The 24,684-nt window shown below is 40.0% G+C and overlaps 2 protein-coding genes across 3 annotated transcripts; both read left to right on the forward strand.

Moving 5' to 3' along the window:
* Positions 1-332: 332 nt before the first annotated feature.
* vwa7 (von Willebrand factor A domain containing 7) lies at positions 333-13,084 on the forward strand. The gene is made up of 17 exons (XM_067594214.1): positions 333-644; positions 2,361-2,643; positions 2,929-3,162; positions 3,272-3,368; positions 5,876-6,010; positions 6,148-6,343; positions 6,498-6,667; positions 8,136-8,248; positions 8,369-8,485; positions 8,738-8,956; positions 9,442-9,574; positions 9,769-9,921; positions 10,032-10,124; positions 10,246-10,538; positions 11,051-11,187; positions 11,845-12,004; positions 12,142-13,084. Exons 2-17 carry the CDS (start codon positions 2,395-2,397, stop codon positions 12,697-12,699), a joined length of 3,057 nt encoding a protein of 1,018 aa, XP_067450315.1. The 5' UTR covers positions 333-644; positions 2,361-2,394; the 3' UTR covers positions 12,700-13,084.
* Positions 13,085-13,905: 821 nt separating this feature from the next.
* On the forward strand, positions 13,906-20,591 carry LOC137185809 (sodium- and chloride-dependent GABA transporter 3-like). 2 transcript variants are annotated; one of them, XM_067594197.1, is made up of 14 exons: positions 13,906-14,128; positions 14,209-14,343; positions 14,516-14,656; positions 15,052-15,139; positions 15,293-15,425; positions 15,509-15,643; positions 15,718-15,821; positions 15,958-16,082; positions 17,048-17,160; positions 17,244-17,381; positions 17,666-17,768; positions 18,356-18,456; positions 18,576-18,746; positions 19,708-20,591. In XM_067594197.1, the coding sequence occupies exons 1-14, from the start codon at positions 13,921-13,923 to the stop codon at positions 19,816-19,818; spliced, it is 1,806 nt and encodes a 601-aa protein (XP_067450298.1). In that variant the 5' UTR covers positions 13,906-13,920; the 3' UTR covers positions 19,819-20,591. The 2 variants fall into 2 exon arrangements, with proteins under 2 accessions (XP_067450298.1, XP_067450299.1); XM_067594198.1 differs by lacking the exon at positions 19,708-20,591 and having other exon boundaries at positions 17,666-17,772; positions 18,576-18,692.
* Positions 20,592-24,684: the final 4,093 nt, after the last annotated feature.

The following is a 24,684-nucleotide window of genomic DNA, read 5'->3' on the forward strand; positions in this document are numbered from 1 at the left end:
TTTACTTCATCTCCTTTTACACCGTTCAGTCCAACAAACTGAAGTTCAACACTGTCCCTATTGCGTTGGCTAGCAACTGATGCCCTTCTTTACATTGCCATTAGAAATGGGGGTAACTAGGGAGAGAGGAAGGTGTTGTTAGTGTTTGCATTTTTGAAAAGCAGTGATTTTTTTTGGTTTTGTGAGGAAAAGAGAGAGTGATGGATGCAGGGCAGGGGGGTTGGGAAGGCCTAAGTTGAACACCCTGGCTGGTAATATATGCGGCTCTATTGTGGTGAATCAATGCACCGTGCAATAATGGGGGGTAAGGAGGGGTGCAAGGCTGTAGGGGAGCTGAAATGAGATGTCTTCTGCCTCATGGTGTGACCACTCAGCGTCAACCAGACTCTCATCCGAGCTCAACAAAGTCCTTCTTCCACTTATATCTTGGTTGTTGCTTTTCTCACTGGAGGTGGTCAGAGATCAGAGCCCAAGGAGAGAGAAACATGAAGACTCAATAATTTTGACACAGACAAGAATGTCACGATATCAGCTGACAGGTTGTGGTGAATCTGTCTACACTGTTTGGTTGGTGGTGTTGCTCTCTGCTAAATGCTGTGACAGAGCAAAGTCTGAAGAGAAAGAGTCTAAGAGGATGAACTGAGGTGAGTGTGTAGAAATTCTTAAATTATAAGTGCAGCTTTAATGAAATGTTTGTAGTTTCCTGGTAATATACAAACCATAATTTAAAAATATAATATAGTATGCACTCATTTGTGCAATAAAGCTTTGAGGATAAAAAAATATTTGCACACTCCTAGCTGACATCATTGCATGGTAACAATGAAGAAAGTTTGGTGTGAAGCTAAGCTCACTCAATATTAATATACTGTACTGAGATTCATTAGTTTGTGGATGTGAAAACTATGCAAAAGATGAAGATTAGCAGTTGCTTTAGGTGAACCACAGTACACATGTGTATTAAAATGTTAAGAAAATGCTAATCAGTGCACTTGTATCAGATATTGCTTCACTCCTCCAGAATAAATGAAAGAGGGAGTCTCTGTGTTCTCAAATCAATTAGAACAGATTTGCTGAATGGAGGCAGAGGGGACAGTTGTTTATAGGCTTCAAGCTTTGTTTCAGTTTCTCCCTTGTGAAAGCACTATGAGAACAAAACTGAAGTATTGTATCTGAATGAAGATGACTAAGAACAATGGGACCCTCTGTACAGACGAAGCTGAGAAAAATGCGAGAGGAGGTTTGGGGAGGGGGGAGTGGGGGGTGTTAAGGAGTGGGTGATGACAGAAAAGGACACATGGATGACTGGTGCAAACTGATCAAATTAGCAAGAAACATCACTGGACCATAGGGGTTGAGTCAACTTATATCCATCCATTTAGCAAGCAGGAAACATGCTAGTGGGTGTGTGGTCTAAAACAGGAGAGTAATCATTACTAATGTGGTTAAAGAAGAAATACATAATAAATACAAATAAAAATAAGCTATTGAAAAAAATACTTGACTTGAAAAACTTAAAAGAAAAAAGCAACTAACTCTCAATGGTTAGCAGTGAGTGAAATTTCACACAAACGAAATAAATCTCTCTTCAAATACTGGAGGTGCAACATCAAGGCTAGCAACTTCCACATAGCTTAATTATTAAACTTAACAAGGCTGTCTTGCCATAACTGATGACAAATGCATACAATGAGGAAATAACTTAACACAACTTACTCGTTAACCTCAACATAACAACCACAATCAGTTTCCATGGCGACTATTAACTGAACAGTCTACTTAAAGTCCTGTCACAGTGACTGAGACTGTGGAGACTGTTTGCTATGTGGTAATGGGAATTTCTGGCGCCTTCCTGGGCTGGGTTGCTATGGTGACTAATTGGCTCGTTACCGGTGTGCAATACTTTGGTTCACTCTCAGCTCTCTCATGAGTGTTGTCTCCAGCAGCAGCAGCAGCAGCAGCAGGCAGCTCAGGAAAAAAAAGATGTGTGTGCTGGATGTGTAAATAAGCAACAGTTTCCAACAGTCTCATTTGCTAACAAGTTTGTCACATCAACTTTACAAGGTGATGATGTGTCAGTGGTGTGTTGTGTTTACAGTTTGTTACTCTGCCCCCAAGTGGCCAAAAAATCAGTTAATGCAGGTTTAAGTGAGGATCCACATATACATATTTCAGGTAAATTTCCAATAACCATTTGGAAGTGTAGATTTTAAAAGATTTGATTTGTCACAATTAAAAAACATGTTATGGCATGATACATTTTCAAATATTCCTGCTAAAGGTAAATCTGAACTGTTACCTTCAAATAGGACCATCATTAAATGCCATCAAATTGCAAAAATGTGTTTTATTCTATATAGGTAGGATGTGAAACACCAACCCTATCTCCAAAACATGATGTCAGAGTTGGGCAGAGGAAGAATTTGGGAAAGGACTGGGAGGCAGATGCACTGGTTTATTCTCGCTTACCTTCTCCTCCTGGCTTTACCATGCATGGGCTTCCTCCCAGGCTTTTGGTCACAAGTGTTAACACTGTCCTGGAACTCGCACACACACCAGTACATCACAGAGCAGGCCATCCTCAATGTCACCCTGGAGACTCTGAGGGGCACTAAAGACCAGGGAAGCCATGCAGATGAACAGGTAGGCTGATACAGTCCCCAGGATATTTACTCTTCAGAATAACAAAAAAATAATGTTGAAGACCTACTTTTGGTTTACAAAATTGATTGAACGTGAATACTGAAGAATTGAAGAAAGCTGATATATTTTACACAAAGGGTTCAATGGGAGCTTTGTTACAAGCTGAACAGTTTCAATGAATCCTTGTTGTTAAATATAAAGTAATTATTCTTCTTGTTTGTTCATATTTCATGTAATATTTAAGTACAGAACATCTCATTCCAATTATGACCATTTTCCTCCCAGACTAGACTGGGCCGTGGCTTCTGGAGAGCTGTGGGAGAAGTGGTGAAGTCTAACACAGACATGGACTTCCTGAGCTCCACCAGGTCCAACCCAGTGTATCACTTTGATTCAGAGCGTGTGAACAGTGCTATGTTGATGCTGCGGAAGTTCTGGGTTCAGACTCTGCTCTCAGTGTGGGCCAATGAATACCAAAGTGCCCGTCACAGCTTGGGCCAGCTATTTCACTCCCTGCAGGTACACAGCAGCATTTGAAATGTTGAAATGACATGTTGAAATGACTGCTGTACACAAGACTGAAGTTTGTTAAGGCAATAATGTAAGTTAATGCTTTGTCTTATGCCAGGACTTCTACAGCCACAGTAACTGGGTGGAGATGGGCCAGCGCTCCATATACCTGCACCTGCTGCAGCCAGACGAGCCTCCCATCCCTGTAGCTCAAGGTAATACATACTGTATATTCACATCTGTGAGTATACTACTGCCCACTTTACCACATCAAAAGGTGATCCTAAGGCTGGGAGATAATTCAGTGCTATTGATTATCGGCTTTCAACAGAATCATAGTGTGATGATATGGTCTTGAATGATTTTTAAAGAAATTTAGCTATTAAAGTTTCAGTTTTACACATATTCACAGTTTGATCTCATGTAATGCTTAACAATGGTAGCAGGTTAGTGCTTTGAAGAGCAGTGTGATTATTGTATATTTTATGTGATTTTGTATGCATTTGACCTGTCTTATAGTGATATTGGAAAATATACCAAGGCAAAAGAATCAAGATCAAGAATTTGATATTGTAGCAAGAACTTGGGGCATTTTTCAACAGTTGCTTTACATAAGTTCATGATATGCCAATTAGTATTGCTGTATACTACCACATTTAGAGTCAAATGCACTTATATATTCTTTTTGTAGTATGTACACTCCCTGCTTCTCAATAGGTTGTCTTTATTGTGGTGTATTTCAGTCATTTCTATCTATTGCAGTATATCATGATGATGAAAGTCAACACACATGATGGCCTTGACAACTGTAATGTTTTTTTTCCCTATGTTCTTGTTATAGTAATACATTTCAATTAGGAGAGACAAGAGAATGAAGCAAAAATAATTGTTTATTATACAGATGATATTGATGATTAAGTGTTGTCTTTGGTCTTTGGTGCTTAGACTCTACAAGGAGATTTTGAATCAAGGGACATCAGTCCTGAGCAGCAGCAAGATAAATCCCCCCACAGAGTCCAGACACTGGGGGTGGTGGTGGTGGCTAACGACTTCTGAGAATGATAAGGCTGATGAGGTTGATGAAGTGATGCACTGATGAATCTGCGAAGACTGGGCGTTGATGGGGAGGTGGTGGGGCGCACACGACGGCAACATGAAAGCACTAAGACAGAGAAGGAGAAAACATATTTAAAAAGACAGCTGCAATATGATAGGCTGACGATGAAGGTGTGTCACTGTGCTATTGGTTAGATGTGAACAGCTGATGTCTTAATTGAAGCCCAGGGGAATGACAGCAAGGAAATTATGAATGAGCATGTGTGAGGGATGGGAATGACAGATGGTTTGAGAAATCATACTACAGACCTGAGCATGCAAAAGATGACTGAACTTTCGCTAAACTTCATTTGTCACCATTCAGTATAGCAGCAGGAATGTGGACCCAAATGCAGACAAACAGACAAGACACTGACTTAAAGGCTTAACTAACTAGTTGAGGGGTCAGTGGTTTGTCAATGGAAAGGCAGTTAAAGCAGTTAAACAAAGGTAAAAACACACAGGGTCAGACAGAGAACAGGCAACAATTTGACTGCTTGTACAACCACACTTAGCAACATAAACAATCTGGACTGTATACAGTGAGGATAATGGAAAACAGACGTGCAGGCAGGTCACTGATCAGGTGATGGGTGGAAGCAGGACAACATACTGTGGATAACTTGAGGTGAGGCGTGACAGGTCTGAAAAGTTTCATTATAAATACAGGAGGAGAAAGAAAGAGTCACTGTAACACTTGGTGGTCTAGCTTGGTGATGGAACCAGTAGTTACTGTTGAGCTTCACTGTTAGATTTTATTTGCACTATACAATATCCTAAATCAAATCTAATTGAATTTTTTATATTCGTTCATTTTTAGTTTGCAATCATAACTATGACTTCAAAAACTCATTAAAGCATGATGCTTCAAAATTTGCACAGAATAAGGGCCAAGAAAGTAAATATGTATCCAAGATTTAAAAATGAGGCACTTTAGTGACACTTTTCCTAGTTTCCCAATGTACAACCACTTTTTGGCTGATTGCTAAGATCCCACATTGTCAGACTGTCTTAATGGCTGTATACAGGTGCATCTAACATGTCTTATCTTAACCATGTTTTATTTTCAGTGTTTTCAAAATACAAAGCCACCATGACCAACAGCACAGAAATCCCATAGTAAATACAGATGCATAGTGCTTCATTATGCTGCTCTGCCATGGTACGTTTTTGCACCATGGCATAGTGTTTGTGTCCAGTCAATTGACATGTTGCACGGCCCCTACAACTGATTGAAATTGTTATTTCCACAGATGAATCTCAATGAGAACAAATCTTCTTTTCATACAATGTGACCAGTACAAGGTGTATTTGTACAATGATTAGTGCCATGGTGTTTACTTATCTACTATGGTGAATCTGAAAATACTATCCATTACCTCACAGTGCCATTGTGCGTGACCTTGAACATGATGAGTGATTTGAAACCGATCCAGTCATTAGATCACATTTGATCTCAAACAGCAACATGTACCAAGACTTGAGGAAAAAAGACCTTCAATCCCAAAACCCAAACAAAGATAATAGCAAGTATCAGTGTTTTGAAAAGGGACTGAAATGGCTACTGTAGACATTTGGAGCTTTAATGGGCCTCACCGAACTAAACCATTATCCTTTCTGTCCACAGAAGACACTCCTACCTGTATGGAGTGCTTCAGCTTCACCTGCCGAGACAACCTCCTGCCAAGTCTGACAAACACAGAGCGAAACTCCCAGCTGCTCACCACTGGCTACTTCAGCAATTCTCCTCCAAAACCTCAGGGTATGTCAGTGCAACTTATAGCAGCAGTCTTGCCAAAAAAACCAAAGGAGCAACTAAATGCATTAGGATTGGGCTTCTTACTTTTCAAACTCAAATTTGGGCTCTATTGCACTTTGGGGATGCTATTTCTTTTTCAGGCAAATGTAGTCATGGAGGTATTCTGGACAGAAGCCGCTATATGGGGGCCAAAGGGGGCATCAACAAGGACAGCAACTCACCTGTCTTCTCCCCTCACCATTACCTCCATGTGGAAGCTGCCACTCTGGCTAATGAGGCCACCCTGACTGTACTGAGAGACCTCAGAGACACAGTGGGCAACAAAACCTTCCTCAAGTAGGTTTCACCACTGTTACACTGGTTGCATTTTGCCTAAATAGAAAATACTGAATAATATTTGTGGACCCACAACTTTCCAAATATATCATGTTGCAAGTTTCAGCTGTTAAGTGCATTTAGTATGTCCTAATTTCCTCAAACATTTCAACAGACTTTTCAGTGTGAAGCAGGTCCCTGCATTGGTATTTGTCATTGACACCACGGGCAGCATGTTTGAGGAGATCACCGCGGCTCGCCTTCGGGCCTACTCCATCATCCAGAGGCGAGCCAACAGCCCTGGTCAACCTGGCACCTTTCTGCTTGTGCCCTTCCATGACCCAGGTGAGGGTGAGAATATTGGTCTGTCACAGACTTGAATGAAAACAGGAGCCCTTCGAGGTCTTTTCAGTCAGATATAGAGCTGGAGGGATCTGCCTGAAGAGCTTGACAAATTTATTGATGAATATATTGATTGATTGATTGATGAGTGGCATAAGATCAAAAACCTCAGGTAATATGGTCTGACTTCTCTTTATGATGACTTTTGTGTACAGTTTTGGCCCTTTGTTTCAAAATGTCAATGCTCTCATGCACAAATTGGGGTCCATTACAAAAATCTTAAAGTAACAGTTTGATATTTTGGGTTATACACTTTACTTTCTTTATTGTGGAGAGTAAGATAAGAAGATTGATACTCTCATGTCTTTACAGTAAATGCACCTGGAGCCAATACCTGGTTAGCTTAGTTTAGCACAAAGAGTGGAAACATAAGGACATTATCTCCCTCTGCCAAGAAATAATCCGGCACATAATCTGTAAAACCACAATGTGTCATTTTTACATTTTTACACTCGTGGGTTGTTTTTTTCTACAGATTAAACAAGCAAGATATAACCTCTTAACTAGTGAGCTTTAGAGGTGCTAGTAGATTGTTTGTTCTTTTTGCACAGAGCCAGCCAGGCTTTTTCCCTGTTTCCTCTCAGGTTTTTGTGCTAAATTAAGCAAACTGGCTCCAGCTGTAGCTTCATATTTACATCACAGACATAATCATGGTATCAGTCCTCTCATCTAGTCATATAAACTTTCTGCAGCTGAATAGAGACACAAGACAGAAATCATAGTGTTCGGTACAAGGGAACAGTGGCAACAGGTCTGCACCTACTTGGAATCCTTTGCCATCCCTGACCAATACAAAAACCTGGGAGTCACTGTGATGTTGATTTAAATTTTAATTCATACATTAGCAAAAATTCCAAAACATCCTTCCATCATCTCAGAAATATCTTCATAGCTTTCATAGCTTTATCTTTCAGGCAGATTCAGAAACTCTATCCATGCCTCTGTCACCAGCAGACTAGATTACTGTAAATCCTCCCTACTAAATCCAATCAGCGGCTCCGAACTGAAGACATTTTTGTTTCGTCTAGCTTATAATTTATACTGTGTGCATGCATGCATGCGTGTGTGTGTGTGTGTGTGTGTATAATGTCTGCCTGTATCCACTGTTTCTCTGTTTTATCATGCTGTCAAGCACTTTGAGTGGCTCCTATATTACACTGTGTGCTCTACAAATAAACTTGACTTGGCTTGACTTGCTGCTCAGCAAGAATGTGAATAAGAGTATTTCCCACAATGCTGAAGTGTTCGTTCAAATATGATGTAAGGCCCTCTGAATTTTGTCTTAGCAATTAAATTAAGCTCCAAAGCTGTCAAAAAGTAAATTTAATGGTTAACATTCTAATTGTTATTGTTATTGTTATTGTTATTGCTTGCTCACCATCTAACATCTCTAGTCCCCTGTTCTATGCAGAGGTGGGACCAGTGTTTGAGACCGAAGACCCAAACCAGTTCATGCAGCACCTGCAGAACCTGATGGCGCTGGGAGGAGGAGATGAACCAGAGATGTGCCTCTCTGGCATTCTGGTAAATTTAGATGCTATTTCTTTTGTAACATTCAAAGTAATCAGGTGTGTGTACAGTATGAGAATGTACACATGCAAGCACACACGGCAGGTAATTTCCCATCTTGCTGTGTATTTTCAGCTGGCACTCATTCACAGTCCACCACTGTCAGAGATCTTTGTATTCACTGATGCTTCCCCTAAAGATGCCCACTTGTTTGATGCGGTGAAGGCCCTCGTACTTGAGAAACAGAGCAAGGTAGGTTTAAGACAATTCCACCTTAAATAAAATCCACATTATCTTAAGTAATGTACACATGCAGTTGTCATTTATGAATTTGAGTCTCTTTGTAAGATGAACAGCAGACACCCCTCTTTGTGTGTCCTTTATTATTACTTTATATTTTTATGTAACTGTGACAGCAAGAGGACTGCAATCAAACACATTGTATTTTAACATGTTTCATGTTAGCTCTACAATCGCTCACATTCTGGGCTGATTTTCCCACAGGTGACATTTCTCCTAACTGATGACGCCACCTACATGACAGAGAGGAGAAGGAGGGGGAGGAAGAGGAGAAAGAGGAGGAGGAGGGAAGCTTTGTCTCCTGATCGTTTCTCTCTCTACTCTTCCCTGTCTTCCCTATCAGGAGGACTGACGGTATTCACCACCAACTCTGACATCCAAGATGTCTCTACCATAGTGGAGGATAACATAGCTGTTGACAAGGTACGGCAGCAAGATCCTTTGATGGTTATCAACGTTATACATACTCACTTGACCCAAATCAAACAAGTTCTTAATGCAAATAATTGAAAATTAAATTGATGTTGCTTCCAACTCCTTGTCCTTGGTTGCATACTTCTGTCTACTGGTTGTGACTAGTTCAACCAAAGAGCATTTTCTGCTGTAGCCAAAAATGACACTATGTGAGCGGTGAGAGTGAATCAAAACAGTAAAGTTGAGGAATTGAAAACCAGAACAATGAAAGACTTAAAAGCTCTGTAGAGCCGAGGGGAACTGCAGAGTTGGGCGATAATTCTGTTTGTTCATTCATCACTGCTAATGACCCATTTCACATACAAATAGTCATGTGATCCATTGTTAATGTATACATTTTGGTTATCGCTGCTTTAATTTTCTTAGAGGTGCAAATATGTGCATTTATTGTTCGGATATGCTGAGCACAACAACTTTTTCTCCTTCCTCCCCAGGTGACCCTCCTCCACGTGGAGAGTGACCAAGAGCTGATGTCCTCCCATTCTTTCAGAGTTGACAGCTCCATAAAAAACGTCACCCTACATGTCACTGGCATCCTGAGAGAGTGTATCCTTACAGGTCCTTCAGGTAACTATAGAGTACAATCTATGTAGACTAGTGATGGAGGCCATCCAAGCAGTATGTTTTTTGCATCTTGCAATTACTGTATGTCTACTTTTTAGTTGCATACAGCATATCTGAACAATCCCACCGTTCTTCCATTACCACAACTCTCCTTTGCACTCAATAATAAAATAAGCCCATCTTATGCTACTTTTCAGGCCAAAACCAGTCTCTCCTGAACGAGCAAGGCCCTCTGGCGGAGTTGAAGCACTTTGAGGGTCTGTACCGCATCCGCCTGCTTGCTCCTATTCAGCCAGGCCAGTGGAAACTGTTAACCAAGTGTGATGGACACATCACATTCAATGTAATAGGTAAAAGAAAAAACATGTTAGACATCAAGCAGATCCACTGACAGAAAATTACAGGTACATTGATTATAATGTTCTGTAACTGCACTTGCACTTTTGAACTGCACCCCCAGGTGACAGCAGCATAGATTTCCTGTATTACTTTGCCACTGTAACCAATGAGACACACCCAGGTCTGGCCAGAGTGGAGGGCAGTCCTGTTGCAGGTGAGGAGGGATTTAGCTTCCTTAGATAGTAGTTTTTAAAAAATATAATTAGTTATGTATCAGTGCCACCATGGAATAGTGAGTCCCTGACATTTAACATGCTGCTTATTTAATTTCCCAGGTGCCTCTGCCTTTCTGGTGCTGACTGTGACAGGCCTGGCTCCAGACGAGAAGGCCTCTTTCAGTCACGTGACACTGCTGGGAGCTGAAGGGGAGAGCCTCAAAAAGGTGTGGCTGAACTCCTCTTCCTCCTCCTCTTCTTCATCATCCTATTCTGTGGAGGAGCTGGTTGGCTGGGTGGACTCTGTTCCCAGAGTTCCCTTCTGTGTTCAACTCACAGGCCGAGACAGCAGAGCAAACAAGCTGGAGAGGGTTTCCACAGAGATAATACAGCCCACTCACGTTCAGATACAGGTAACCTAGCGGTGAGGGAAAAAACAGTGATGATGCTAAACAACACCTGGGCTGCCCTCCAATATAATGTTGGACAAAATGTTAAAGAAAATATTCTTCACTGATCAATGTAGAATTATACTGTATAAGTGTTCCTAAATGATGTAGCATAAACTAAAAGCTGCACCAGTCAATGTTGACTGTATATAATGTGAAAGGAGTCACTCATAGTGACAAAACCACAGATTTGCAACTGTACTGTTTTGCTTCTATCGTTTCCAAATGCAGCATGTAGCTGTTTTCAGCAGTAAAGCTGTGGTAAACCCACTGTACTCTTCCTGCCCAGCACCAAACAGCAGACAAAGTTAACGACTAACTGCTTTAACAGCTAGAGTTCATATTGTCAAATTACGGCTGCTTGACCAATTTGTAATACGACTGCATTGGTGGATTTTCTAGAATGATGGACTCATGCAATTTCACACTGATGTACCTTAAATACACAAGATAATCTTACATCTTTATATCTTCAGGTGTTATCCACCCCCCGCCTGGTACCTGGTCATAGCACAATGGTGGACTTTGACATCCTGAACCACGGCCCAGCCCGGCTCTTCAATTTGACCACAGATGATGACTGTAGATATCTTCATACAAGAGGACCTCACAGGTAGAGCTAAAAACATCTATCCTCAGCCATGGAGTGAAGAGAAGGTCACCTTTCTTTAGGACTGCATCTAACGATTATTTTCATTATCAATTGATCTACACCGATTATTTTCTAAATTTATCATTTTGTCCGAAAACAAAATGCCCAAAAATAGTGAAAAATGCCTGTTCTAATTTCTTAAGAGCCCAAAGTGGTGTCTTCAAATGTCTTGTTTTGTCTGATCAATAGTCCAAAACCCAAAGATATTAAGTTTTACTGTCATGTATGACACATCAAATTTAAAACCCTCACATTTGAAAAGCTGAAATCAGATATTTTTTGTAATTTTTCCTTAAAAACATGGCTAAAACAACTATTTGATTATAAGAATAGTTGCTGATTATTTTCAATCGATTAATCGACTAATCGTTGCAGCTCTACCTGTCTTACCATCCATTTTCTTACATGTCCATCATGTACTGCAATATGAAGGCTATTTTAGAAAAGAAAAAAAGTCTCTAAATTAGGTAATGCTTGGCAGTAAAATTATATTGAGGAAATGTAATATAGTCAGCTTCTGTTTTATGACATTTACCAACCAAAAAATTTCAAAGTGATGACAGAACATAATTAAGGTTATTGTGGAAATACGGGCAATTTCGAGTTTCTGTCCCTCAGGTTCCACGTTGCTGAACAAGGGTCTTTCCGGGGTCAGGTGCACCTCCACACTCCTGCCACAGCTCAGGCAGGAGCGACCGTCACCCTGACACTCACTGTGCGTGCTCTCAACTCTGCTGACTCAAATTACGCAGTGACCTACTTGACTGTGGTTCCCCCGGTGAGTATTAACTGAAAACAAATGGACCATTTTATTTATACATAAATCTCTCTTGCACATTGTTGATTAATCTCACACTCTGATCAAAGATTTTCTTCCGTGTATGGCAATGACATCACTTCCTCTGTCTCCTGCAGGATACTGACACATCCCCTCCATCCTGTTCTGCTGCACGAGTGCAGTCCTCCTGCCCTCCCACCTGCAGTGAGTCTAACTGGAGTATATCTCTGGCTGTGTCAGATAGGGGGCGCTCTGGCCTCGCTGCCCTTCAGCTACAGAAGGGTGAAGGCACTCTGACCTTATTCCTCAACCCCCCACCCACAGGGGACAGCCTGGAAGAGGCCCAGCCTGGCCCCGACCAGCACCAGGCACACAGGAACGAGACAACCAGTGGTGGCCACCACCATCACCACCACAAGGCCATATTAGAGAAAGGAGACCCTCCTTTGAATGTATCTGAATGGGTACTGGACTCATCTCAGCCATTGTGGGTGAGGTACACATCCAGCTGCTGCTTTGCTCAGGCTGAGCTGCTGGTGTGGGACACAGCTGGAAACATGAAACGCTGCCATCTAACATCTGGTGAGCAGAGGCAGCAAAGAGATGGGAGTACAGAAACCAGCGGAGCTGGACAGATTACACTCACAGGCTTCTTTTTCATAATGCTGGGCCTGCTGTGGTCTCCTCTAATTTAGGTCGAACTGATTACAAATTGTTTTGCAGGTCAAACTCATCTATGTGTTGATCACTGGGTTCCTGCAGCCAGGACAAAATACTATGCAACGAAGATACATAAATGTGTATCTGTCAGAAAAGTTTTTGAAAACCAGATGTACAATTTAAAATAAGTACGCTTAATGCAAACAGATATGTCTTTAATTGCTCATTATGTGTTTGCTACTGTAATTCTTAAAGGAAGTTCACTGAATAAAGCCATTAATCATTTTAATATTCATGTAAGTCACTTAATTTTTTTGCTTTTGCAACTGCCAGTGCTCTGAACATCTGATACGCTACAGAATACACACACCAGAGAGAACATGTTGGAAATCACTGTAAATAAAGAAAGATTGTGCACAATCTGGCTGGTATGGCTTGATTACCCAGAAAAAACCACACAACTATATCACCCACAGTGTAATTTACTCACAAGGAGGTGAAAACCAAATATTTAATAAAAAAGAGTAAAATGATTTTACTAAAACAGTTTACAGAACGTAGAGGATATGTAGAGGCCTAACAATCTGTAACCAGTGTTGCTGTTGAACAGTAGCCCATAATTAAAACTTACTTCATTTCTGAAGACAATTATTGCCAGAGTAAGTCAAAGTAATAAGAGATATTCTGTCTGATCATTCAACCACCTCAGTTAATGGTACATTCATCAATTCAAAAACCCATAGTTCAAAAGTCATGCACACCACCAGAATGAGCAAGAGAATATAGAAAAACCAACCGGCTGCACTTCACTGCAGCAGCTTGACTGTCTTGTCATTAATTTACATTTCTTTCAACCAGTCTATATACAGACTGACATAGTTCAGGCCTGTTGTGAACTATGTTGACAGTTCAGATAGTTCAGGCCTGTTGTGTCATACCATAGTACTCCAGCATACATAAATGACTTACTGATGAGGAGTATCGTTACTAAACCACAAGACTGCTGAATCTCTTACTAAATGTGTTCCTGAATGTTTTGGAGTATTTTATAAATGGCATTTGATGGCATTTATCTAATTTATAAATATAAGTTTTGGAAACAAGAAATTTGGACTTTTCTAATCAGTCGTTCATGTAGAAATTGCAGTTCATCCTCAGACTGTTTCCACTAACAACTGATTAACTGTGCAGGTGGTTACACATTACATGACATAGAAATAACAGTAAATATAAACACAGGAACATCCCTGGACACAATGTGTAGAGGTTTAGAGGAGGACTGGGTTCAGACTGAGCTGTTGGGTATGTTGAATCAAAAATGTGCAACAACTGACAAGCAAGCCAAGGTGGAGGAGAGAGGACACTGGGACAGTAAGGTGGAGTTCCTCCTGGCTGTAGCGGGAAATGTTGTCGGCCTGGGCAATGTGTGGAGATTTCCATACCTGTGCTACAAAAACGGAGGGGGTAAGCAAATATGTCCATCACTGTTTGTGCCTCAAAAACTGTAATACAGATATGCATTGTTATGTAATTTGTACATTCAGGTGCATTCCTGGTGCCATATCTGGTATTTGTGGTGACCTGTGGTGTACCCCTATTCCTGCTGGAGACCACCATAGGCCAGTACACCCAGGAGGGGGGCATCACCTGCTGGAGGAAGTTATGCCCACTGGCAGAAGGTATACTGTTCAGGACTTGAGTATTGCAGTCTTGGCGTTACTTTTAGTTTCATTATGGAGCTGTTTCCCACTATCTGGGGGGAAAAAGCAATTTGGGCACAGGATAAATGGAGGAAGTCAGCTTTGTTGTAACGTTTCTATATAACTAAAAGTACTAAATCTGGCTCTGCAGGTATCGGCTATGGCGGGCAGGTGATCCTCCTCTATAGCTGCATGACCTACATCATTATTCTGTCCTGGGCTTTGCTCTACCTGGTGTTCTCCTTCAGCTCACAGCTCCCCTGGTCCAGTTGCAACAACTACTGGAACACAGGTAAAAGTGCACACAGTCTATTGATGAATTATACATCAGCAGCTCTGTGAATTTTAACAAGGTCGAAAAGGGGTTAATGATTTTATATCAAGCAAATGAATAACATTTTCATTTAAACACACGTTATGATAAAAATTAAAGAAAATGCCTTCTTCTTTACAAGTAACATTAAAATCTTTTTTCTAAAGAATTATCTGTGTGTTTTTTAACCTTACAGGCGCATTGAGAAACATTTTCTATTCATGAGACGATGGAACAAAACCACAGAATAAAGCACATTATGCCTTTATGCCAACAACTGTGACATGCATAAAAGTTTTGCCCGATGCATTTCACTGTCACAAACAAGGCAAAACACCCAATGAAAACATTTCTCTTTTTTTCTCACCTATCAGAACACTGTGTAGACTTTTCAACAAGAAATAACACCTTTGAATGGACCAACCACACAGACACAACCTCTGCTGCCACAGAGTTCTGGGAGTATGTCTATGTACATTATAATAAATTATTCCTCTAAATTCAATTTAAAACTTGGTCTAATTAAAAATAAATACATTTCACTTGACATTTCATCTAAGAAAAAAACAAGTCTCATAAAACATTTTGTTCTTTTTTATCTTTTTTTCCATGTAGACATCGGGTGCTAGGTATCTCAGGGGGGATTGAGGAGATAGGCAACATCAGGTGGGAGGTGCTGTTGTGCCTTATCACTATGTGGGTCACCTGCTACTTTTGTGTCTGGAAAGGGGTCAAGTCTACAGGAAAGGTATAGCCTATAAGCCCTAAATCTGCAGTAGATGTGTATACAGTACACATTACAAATACCTGAACAGTCACCTTTCCCCCCAGGTGGTGTATTTCACTGCTACCTTTCCCTATGTGATGTTATTAATTCTTTTGATTCGTGGACTCTCTCTTCCTGGGGCTCTACAAGGAGTGCTGTTTTATCTTCTGCCCGAACCCTCACGACTCACAGACCCTCAGGTAGTAGACCGATGATATGCTGTTTATATACTGTAGATGCACAAAATGTACTCACTGTTTCTTTATTGGAGCAGGTGTGGATGGAGGCTGGGGCTCAGATCTTCTTCTCCTACAGCGTGGGTGTGGGCTCCTTAACTGTACTCGGCAGCTACAACACTTACAACAACAACTGCTATAAGTAAGTATTTGTCAGTGTGTGACTGGGCTTGATGCTTGAGGCTTTTCTGACAGATGCACCTAAAGACAACAGCTATTAACATTAAAATAACATATTAAAAAATGAATCATACATGCTGTATTTCTGTGTTTTGCAGAGACTGTCTGTGGCTGTGTTTATTGAACAGTGGCACCAGTGTTGTAGCTGGCTTTGCTGTCTTCTCTGTGCTGGGATTCATGGCTCATGAGCAGGGCGTTCCCATTGCAGAAGTGGCCGAGTCAGGTAACCAGAAATATTCAGAGATTCAACTGATGACAAAACATTGTATCACGTCTGGCAGATTCTTACAGTATGGTAACATGTTTTGGCCTGGCAGATGAGGCCTGTGGTGTGAGGTTAAGAAGAGTAACAGTTGGTTTAAGATAAAAGCAGGTTCAGGAAAGAAAAAAAAGTGGTTTAACAAAAGTTAGGGAGAAATTAGAAAGTGATGAAAAAATGTTGACTAACCTTGTGCTAAGAATTCAAACTACAATTTCCAAGGTCTCAAGCTCCTATTTTGCTTTTTTTCGACATTTTGTCACCACATGACCTTCATTATACAGTGGTGTTTCACTAGGATCCTACACTCCCAAGTATCATGCGAGTAGGCTGGCTAATTCATGATGGGTAAAATCTTTGCTGCCATCTTGAGGACGACCACAGACAGAACAAGCACAGTAACAGTTCCTCTGCCTCAAATCAGTGTGAGCAGGCACACAGTTGGTTGACACAGCAGTTACATTGCATGCATTCCTGCTCTGGTATGCAGTGGGACACCCTTGTATCGCTGCTGAGTCTAGCTGGCAAGTTTTGGGTGTGATCATGGGACTATGCTTGGCGTTCAGGGACTTTGGGTGGGTCTGTGCCGGGGTTTTCCAGCTCATTAGCATTAGTACAGTTCTCTGGTTGATTGCCAGGTGGTCTTGAGATATATTAATTGTATTCTGTAAGCTTATTCGTTTTTTAAAAAAATTTCACTTATTCCCCTATTTTTGTCCCACACTTCATTTTAATCTTGATCCAACCAAAAAGTGTGAATAAAATCTATAAATGATCATTGAAATGATCATTGAAGGTTTTTCCTTAGAGTTTGGGCTGTGTTGTACTTCTGTGTTTCTCTTCTTCCACACTCGCTCCTTCGTTGTGTAAATTGAAAGCATATAGAGGGTGACCAGTCTCGCATCCCTTCTCACTCTCTTGTTCTCCAGGTCCAGGCCTGGCGTTCATTGCATACCCTCAGGCTGTAGCCATGATGCCCCTGCCTCAACTGTGGTCCATCTGTTTCTTTGTCATGCTCATTCTCTTGGGCCTGGACACACAAGTAAGATATGCATAAACTCCATTTGGAAACATACATTTATATTTGGAAATGTACTTATTCTGTCTCGTCTTCTCACCATGCAGTTTGTTGCAATGGAAGTGGTGATGACATCCATCATAGATATGTTTCCCACAGTGATGCGCAGGGCAGGCAGACGGGAATACTCTCTCCTCCTTTTCTGCCTCACATGCTTCTTCTCTCAGCTTGTCATGATCACTGAGGTCAGTATGGAGGGTTATATTTACATTTATTATTTATTATGCCAGTATGGCTATGTATTGCTGCCAAAGAAAATTATATGACCTTTTTTAATTCAAAGATTTCTCATTATAAGAAGATACTTTCAGGTTATAATGACATTTTTCTTATTAAAACATAATAGTTGATATACTGAAATAATGTTAAATAAAATAGGCAGGAATAGGCTTCCATATGTCTTAGATTGACATCTACAGTAAAATAAAGTAAACCCATGTCACATGAATGTCTCGGCTGTTGTCCCCAGGGAGGGATGTATGTGTTCCAGTTGTTTGACTACTACGCTTGTAATGGCGCCTGCATCCTCTTTCTCTGTGTGTTTGAAACCCTGGCGCTGGGATGGATATTTGGTGGGTATGCTGTTTTAAAGATACTCCAGTGATTTAGTGTTGGACTGCCGTAAAGTTTGCAGAGACAGAGAGAGATTTTAAAAAGAATTATAAAAAGCAGCAGAAGCTGCATTATCCTGACTTTTACTCCCTAAAATGGGTCAACTTAAAAAAAAAATGCTTGATCCTTAAAGCTATAATATGAAATTGACTTTTATCCAGTTTTAAGCCACATTTTAAGACAAACTTTTTTTAAACTATATCTTTTAACTGGATGAAAGATTTTAGTCATCGATGGATCTAAATTTATCAGAGAAACAAGCTGTCTTTAATTTCCCTTAATGCAACCAATTTCATTTTTTGTCCTTGTCTGGTAACACACATCATTCAAAATTCTCACCTACAGATTGTAATACAGGCTTTCTGTTATTTGTAGAAAAGTCTTTGTGTCCAAGCTGAAATAAACCTGATGACATCACCCTAATGACATCATCAGGGTTATTTTCTCAGACTTGACAAAGCCACCCCAAGGCTACACAAGACTTCGAATTACACCAAGTTTTTCACAAACATTATATAGTATTTATCCAACCTCATTTCCTATCCAGGGGCAGAGCGGATATATGGCATCATAGAGGACATGACAGGTGTGCACGCCAATTTGTTCTTTAAAATCTGCTGGCTCTACCTCACTCCACTGGTCTCACTGGTGAGTTGGGCTTTCACTGTTTGAGCCTCTGGATCACAATACAAACAACACCTGGAAACAGTAACACATGCGTGCAAAATCCAAGATCATCTACAAGAAATATCCTTTTGTTTTCTCAGGGCTCATTTATATGTTCTCTTGTGGAGTACCAGCCTTTGACATTTAATCGCTGGTATGTGTACCCGGCCTGGGCATACGTGTTGGGTTGGGTGCTGGCCCTCTCCTCCATCCTGCTGGTGCCAGGATGGGCGCTTTATAAGCTGAGCACTGGAACCGGCACCCTCAGTCAGGTGGGACAACTGTGTAACTGATTGTGCAAATGAACTCAAGAAATGGCATGGTATATCTGTCATAAAATAAAGGAATTATATATTTTCTTATTCTAATCATTTTTTTGCGTGCTCCTAAGTAATGACAAGGTTTCATAATATAATAATCCAGCTTCAGTGGACAGAATCCTTCCATCAGCTGCAGGTTAAGACCTCACAAAATGATTCATTCATGAGTCACTTTCCCTTGAAATCAACCGTTTGCAAAATATTAACTAATACATGGAATTTGAGTATGTGCCAATACAAAGCAAAACAGCAATAACGATGTGTGGTCAAACAGATTTTTATCATCATACTTGTATACTCCCATATACACTTCAAGAAGCCCAGCACAATGACTCAGGCTTATTACGAAATGTCAGAAAAGATTTCAGATAAGTCACGATTCACTACCCATCAACAAGAGGGGTATTAATTGTTAGGAATATTTTAGTTCGTATTGTTTTCATGGAAATATGATGTAGGATGGAGGGCCTTTAAAAGATTAAAACTGTTTCCTCTATAGTTTGTGCCACTATGAAGGACCTGAGAAATAGACAACATCACACTACTACTGATATTGATTATTGTATTAAAGGGGAACTATTATGCTTTTACTCATTTTCAGTTATATTTATAATGTTACAATGTTGACTGTTCAGACAGCATCCTTCCATCAGGTGCAAGTTAAGACCTCACAAAATGATTCATTCATGAGTCACTTCCCCTTGAAATCAATCATTTGCAAAGCATTAATACATGGAATTTGAGTATGTGCCAATACAAAGCAAAACAGCAATGAAGGTCTGTGGTCAAACAGATTTTTATCACCATACTTGTATACTCCCATATACGCTTCAGATACAATGACTCAGGCTTATTACGAAATGTCAGAAAAGATATTCAGTGTCATTGGTGAATATTTCTCTCTATTTGTTAGCGTTTCCATCACCTGTGCCAGCCCAACATGGACTTCTCATTGACCCGAAAGAGGGAGGCTGAACTGCAGCACATCAGAGAGGAAGACCTGGAACGCTTTGCCACTAGTTGATACTGCATGAAAGCTTTCCTAATCCTGTATTCTGCAACAACTGCAATTTGTTTTCAAGATTTGGCACTAAGTGTGCTGGTTTCATTGAATGTGATATGCTGCTCTGCTTTCCTCATGCAAATCTAAAATCCGGTGGTCAAAGAAAAACTGGACTTATATTATTTTAACTATATCATATACTGATCATGGATGCTGCACTTGTAAAGAAAAAATGTGATATCATTGCCAGTGTTGTGGAAAAGTTTATCAAAACAGCTCCCATTCATAGATAAATCAGAACCAACTATATATTTATATAAGAAAAAAACATTTTGCAGAAAAAGATTTGATAATCATTTTTAGTCATATCATAATCACCTTCCTATTCCTATTTTTATCTACAATTTAGAGTGAAAAACAACTGAAAATTGTATATTGAAAAACATGTAAAATTCAACAAATCTGTGCGAAAATACAGTTGAAATTCCAATTATAGACATAAACTGGAAATATATTAATAGAAAAAAATAAAACACTCCTTTTTACTACAGTCTTCCTGACAACTGTGTACTGTGTACAACTGTGTACTTAATGTAATTTTCTATTCATAACAAAATGACTCATTTCTTTCAAAGGCAACACAAAGTGCAGAGAGGTTTCTCTGTTACCATGGAGCCCACTGGAAACTGAAACTATTGCATGGCGCCCAGGTGCAGAAGACAGTTGAGCACATACATGTACTTCTCACATGTGCATCACAACCTTGGTGTCTTTTTTCAGTTTCCATGGTAGCAGCTGGACTAATGCAAGGTTATGTAAACTCACTGCTCACTGTAGAGAGCATCATATGAGACTCAATTTGAAAAAAAAAACACATGATACATGATAAGTCATACATGGCTTTATTTAAAAACCTTAAAATTGTGGAAAAATACACAGTATAAACAAACCACTTTGAATTTCAGAAATGTGTGTATTCTTGGCAGTGCCATCTGTCATGAGCACAAGCACAAATAAATGCAAACCATACACATATCACATGCATAAAACCACTGAATCAACATACGTTTATACTGTCAACAGCAGAACAGATGACCACATAACACCACCAAATAGAGATGTAAAACAAGAAAACAAGAACTGAAAATGGACAACAGAACTGTTGCATGAGAGTAAATGGTAACTGATTGATTACCTGTGTTGAATTGATACAGTATGTTGGATTTGCTTTCATTATAATGACACGTGTACTGATTTTGTGAACTGAGTAAAAAGATTAGAACAGCATGATAACCTGTGTGGTGATGTGCCCTGGCTAGGGAAAAAATCAAGTGAAAAAGGAGTTTTTAAGGCTTTGTTGAAGAGTATTTGGATGAAAGGCTTGACAGCGCTCCAGTGTAGCGCAGTCTGTGATGTTACAGAAACATCCTCTCTGAGACGTTAAGTTCCCACTTGTGCTACCAGCTTCCTTAAGGTGCCATTTTTCCACAAGCTTTTCTATTAAGTGGTGTCTTGAAGGCAGTGGTCTTCCATGTTGGACTGCTGGCTCTCTCTCAGGTGAAGTAGGTTATTAGAAACCATTTCTCAGCATTTATCTACCAGGAGATTTATTTATCTTTTCCCTGAATGAAGTTGGTCTAAGGTGACAGAAAAAAGACTGACTGAACTGATAAAATATACTGTAGCTGTAGTTCATCACTGTATTATAATAATTATAATAATAATGATAATAAACTTTATTTATATAGCACCTTTCTTAACAATGTCATGAAGTGCTTCACAAATGGATAAATACAGTGAGACAAAAATATGAATAAAAACAATGAAATAAAATAAAATTCACGCATAGATAAAAAGAATGTCTTAAGAAAAGATTTGAAAGCAAGATTTAGCAAACCTAATCTCAGCAGGTGAATTGTTCCAGAGTTTGGGGGCCTGGTCTGCAAAAGCCTGATAGCCCTTAATCACCAGTCGGACTCTGGGAATGACCAGAGAGACACTATCAGCTGGTCTAAGAGTGTGCCCAGGCTCATAAGGGGTTAATAGATCTTTAATATGATTGTAAAGGCTTGAAGGTCAACAATAAAGTTTTAAAATCAATGCAAAGATGAGCGGGAAGCCAGTGCAGGAAGGCCAGAATTGGAATTATATGATCTTGTTTTCTTGAACTTGAGCATTTTGAACCAATTGAAGGCAATAGAGGGAAGCCGGAGTAATACTTGTGTAAAGTGTATTACAGAAATCTAGACTAGAAAAAAATAAAGACATGGACAACCCTGTGTAAATCCTCAAATGATAAGAGGGATCCAATTTTTGAAACTGACTTTAGTTGAAAGACACATGACTGAACAACCTCCTTTACTTGGTTATCAAAACACAGGCCAGAATCAAACAGAACACCCAAATTTCTTGTGGTTGGCTTATTGTTATGTGATACTACTTCAAGATTGCAGACTATCTGACTGAAAGAACTGGGTGTGGCAAACAAGATGATTTCCGTTTTGTCATCAATAAGTTTGAGGAAGTTTTGAGAAGTCCAGCAATTGATATCAGAAAGGCAGGCAGTAAGTTGGGTTAGGCTGCTGTGATTAGTGGATTGTAATAGGACATATGACCAGGTGTTGTCAGCATAACAATGGTACTCTACATTATGTTTATTGATGACCTGGCCCAAGGGCAGCATATAAACGGAGAACAGTAACGGACCCAAGATTGACCCTTGAGGAACGCCATGAGTGAATTGGGAAACAGAAGATGGGAAATTTCCAACAACAACAGAAAAGGTTCTATTAGACAGATAGGAGTGTAAGAAGTTGGGAGCAGACCTTTTTAAACTTTTGAAACTAAGTTTCAAGATGCTGTAGAAGGATGGAGTGGTCTACTGTATCAAAGGCCACACTCAAGTCTAGCAAGACCAGAATGGAGCTTTCACCTTTATCTGCAGCATGGAGTAAGTCATTTGTCACCTTAACTAAGGCAATCTCAGTACTGTGTAGAGCTCTAAAACCAGACTAATTATCAAAAATGCTGTTAACTCTTATATAAGCAATCAGTTAAGAGGCAATAACTTTCTCCAACCCCTTAAATAAGAAAGATATTTTATTAATAGGTCAGTAATTTCTGAGGTTGAGCAGGTCAAGATTAGGTTTCTTTAACATGGGTTGCACAATTAATAATTGATAAGATGCAGGCTAAGTTCAGTGCTGAAGGAGAAGGAACCGCTAAGAACAGAATCAATAATTTTAAATAAGACTTTGGAGTTATGGGAATTTCTGGAAATCAAACTGGAGAAATAGGCTGATCTTGTCTCTTTCATAGCAGTCTGATAGTTGACCATGTGACTTCTTAGGATGTCAAAGCAGACTTTTAACCTACTAGCCTTCCATATATATGTTCAGCTTTTCTGTATTTTCTCTTGAGGGCCCGAGTGTGTTCACTGAGCCATGCAGAAGGATTATGCTTTTTCTTTTAATTTTGAGAGGAGCAATATGGTCAAGGATGAGGTAGATATTGTTGAGAGAATTAGCCAGAGCATTGGGGTATGGTTGCAACATAAAATAAAATATTTCAAGGTTAAGGTATTGGAGAAAGCTTCACAGAATTTATTGGCAGAATCAGCACTAAGAAAACATGAGAGGACAATGGCAAAAGACTTACCAGTGGGAGGAGATAAAGGTACATTAAAAACAATAGCTTTATGATCTGAGACATAAAAGTCAACAAGGTTCACATTTATGGGGAGAAAAACACTAGTGAGGACCAGATCTAAGGTATGGCCTTTACAATGTCTGGCACGTTGAACAATTTGGTTTAAACTAAAAGACTCAATAAGATCCAGGAAATCACAGGACAGAGGGACAACATACATGGATACTGAAGTCACCAAGAATGAGTGCTTTATCATATTTCGGTATAACAAAAGAGAGGAGCTTACAAAGTATACAAAGCAGAGGAACTGGACCAGAAATTTAAAAAAAAACTTAAAACTTCAAAGGAGTTAAAAGAACCAAAAGACAGAAAAGAGCACTTAAAACTATTTCTGTGGATGACAGCAGTGCCACCACCCTGACCCGAATGACAGGAAAGATGAAAATGAGAAAACTTAAAAGGCATAGCCTCAATTAAGTGTACAGTATCATTAGGAGTGAGCAATATCCCAGTAGCCGTAAAAAGTCCAGGCAATTAGCAGTTATAAAATCATTGCAGATAAAGGACTTATTAGAAAAGGAATGGACATTTAAGAGGCCACGTTTTAGAGGGGCAGGTGACAGAACAGGGAGTTGGGGAGTTGGAGGAAAAAGTTAATATAGGCAGTGATCTCTTATTATGACCACCCCTAGACTGATGAGTTGAAGCAGAAAAACTGGATCTCGAGTTCCAGATAAGAGGGATATGAGAAACTGGAGGCCAACAGGGGGAGCTACCATACTGGACGGTAGGTGGAACAACCTGGTTTGTAGCCTGAGTATGATTCTTATTTACTATGATAGCGGACCAGTAGGGGGAGCTGGAGCAAGGAACACTGTCTGTGCTGGTTGCAGAGTCATGTACTGTAAGGGAAGAAGAGTTTGTGACAAGTGTAGTGGAGTATGATGACAGTCACACAGCTGGGTTAATTAGAGTGTTGTGAAGAATATTGGCAGACACCATGCAAGAACCCAGTCAGTTTGGATGTAAACTGCCTCTTTTAAAAAATGTAGCTTTCTCCCAGAGCAGATTAAAATTGTTAGTAAGACCAATCTTGCACCCTGCAGTGAAGCTGAAGCCAGGAATGGAGCTGAAGGAGTCTGGTGAAACGCCCTAGCCCAGAGTGGGAATGGGGCTGGAGATGAAAATGTATTTCCCATTGAGTTCAGGGACCTTAGAAAGTCTCATGAAACTTTGTTT

This window comes from Thunnus thynnus, chromosome 7, assembly GCF_963924715.1.
Source record: "Thunnus thynnus chromosome 7, fThuThy2.1, whole genome shotgun sequence".
NCBI lineage: Eukaryota > Metazoa > Chordata > Actinopteri > Scombriformes > Scombridae > Thunnus > Thunnus thynnus.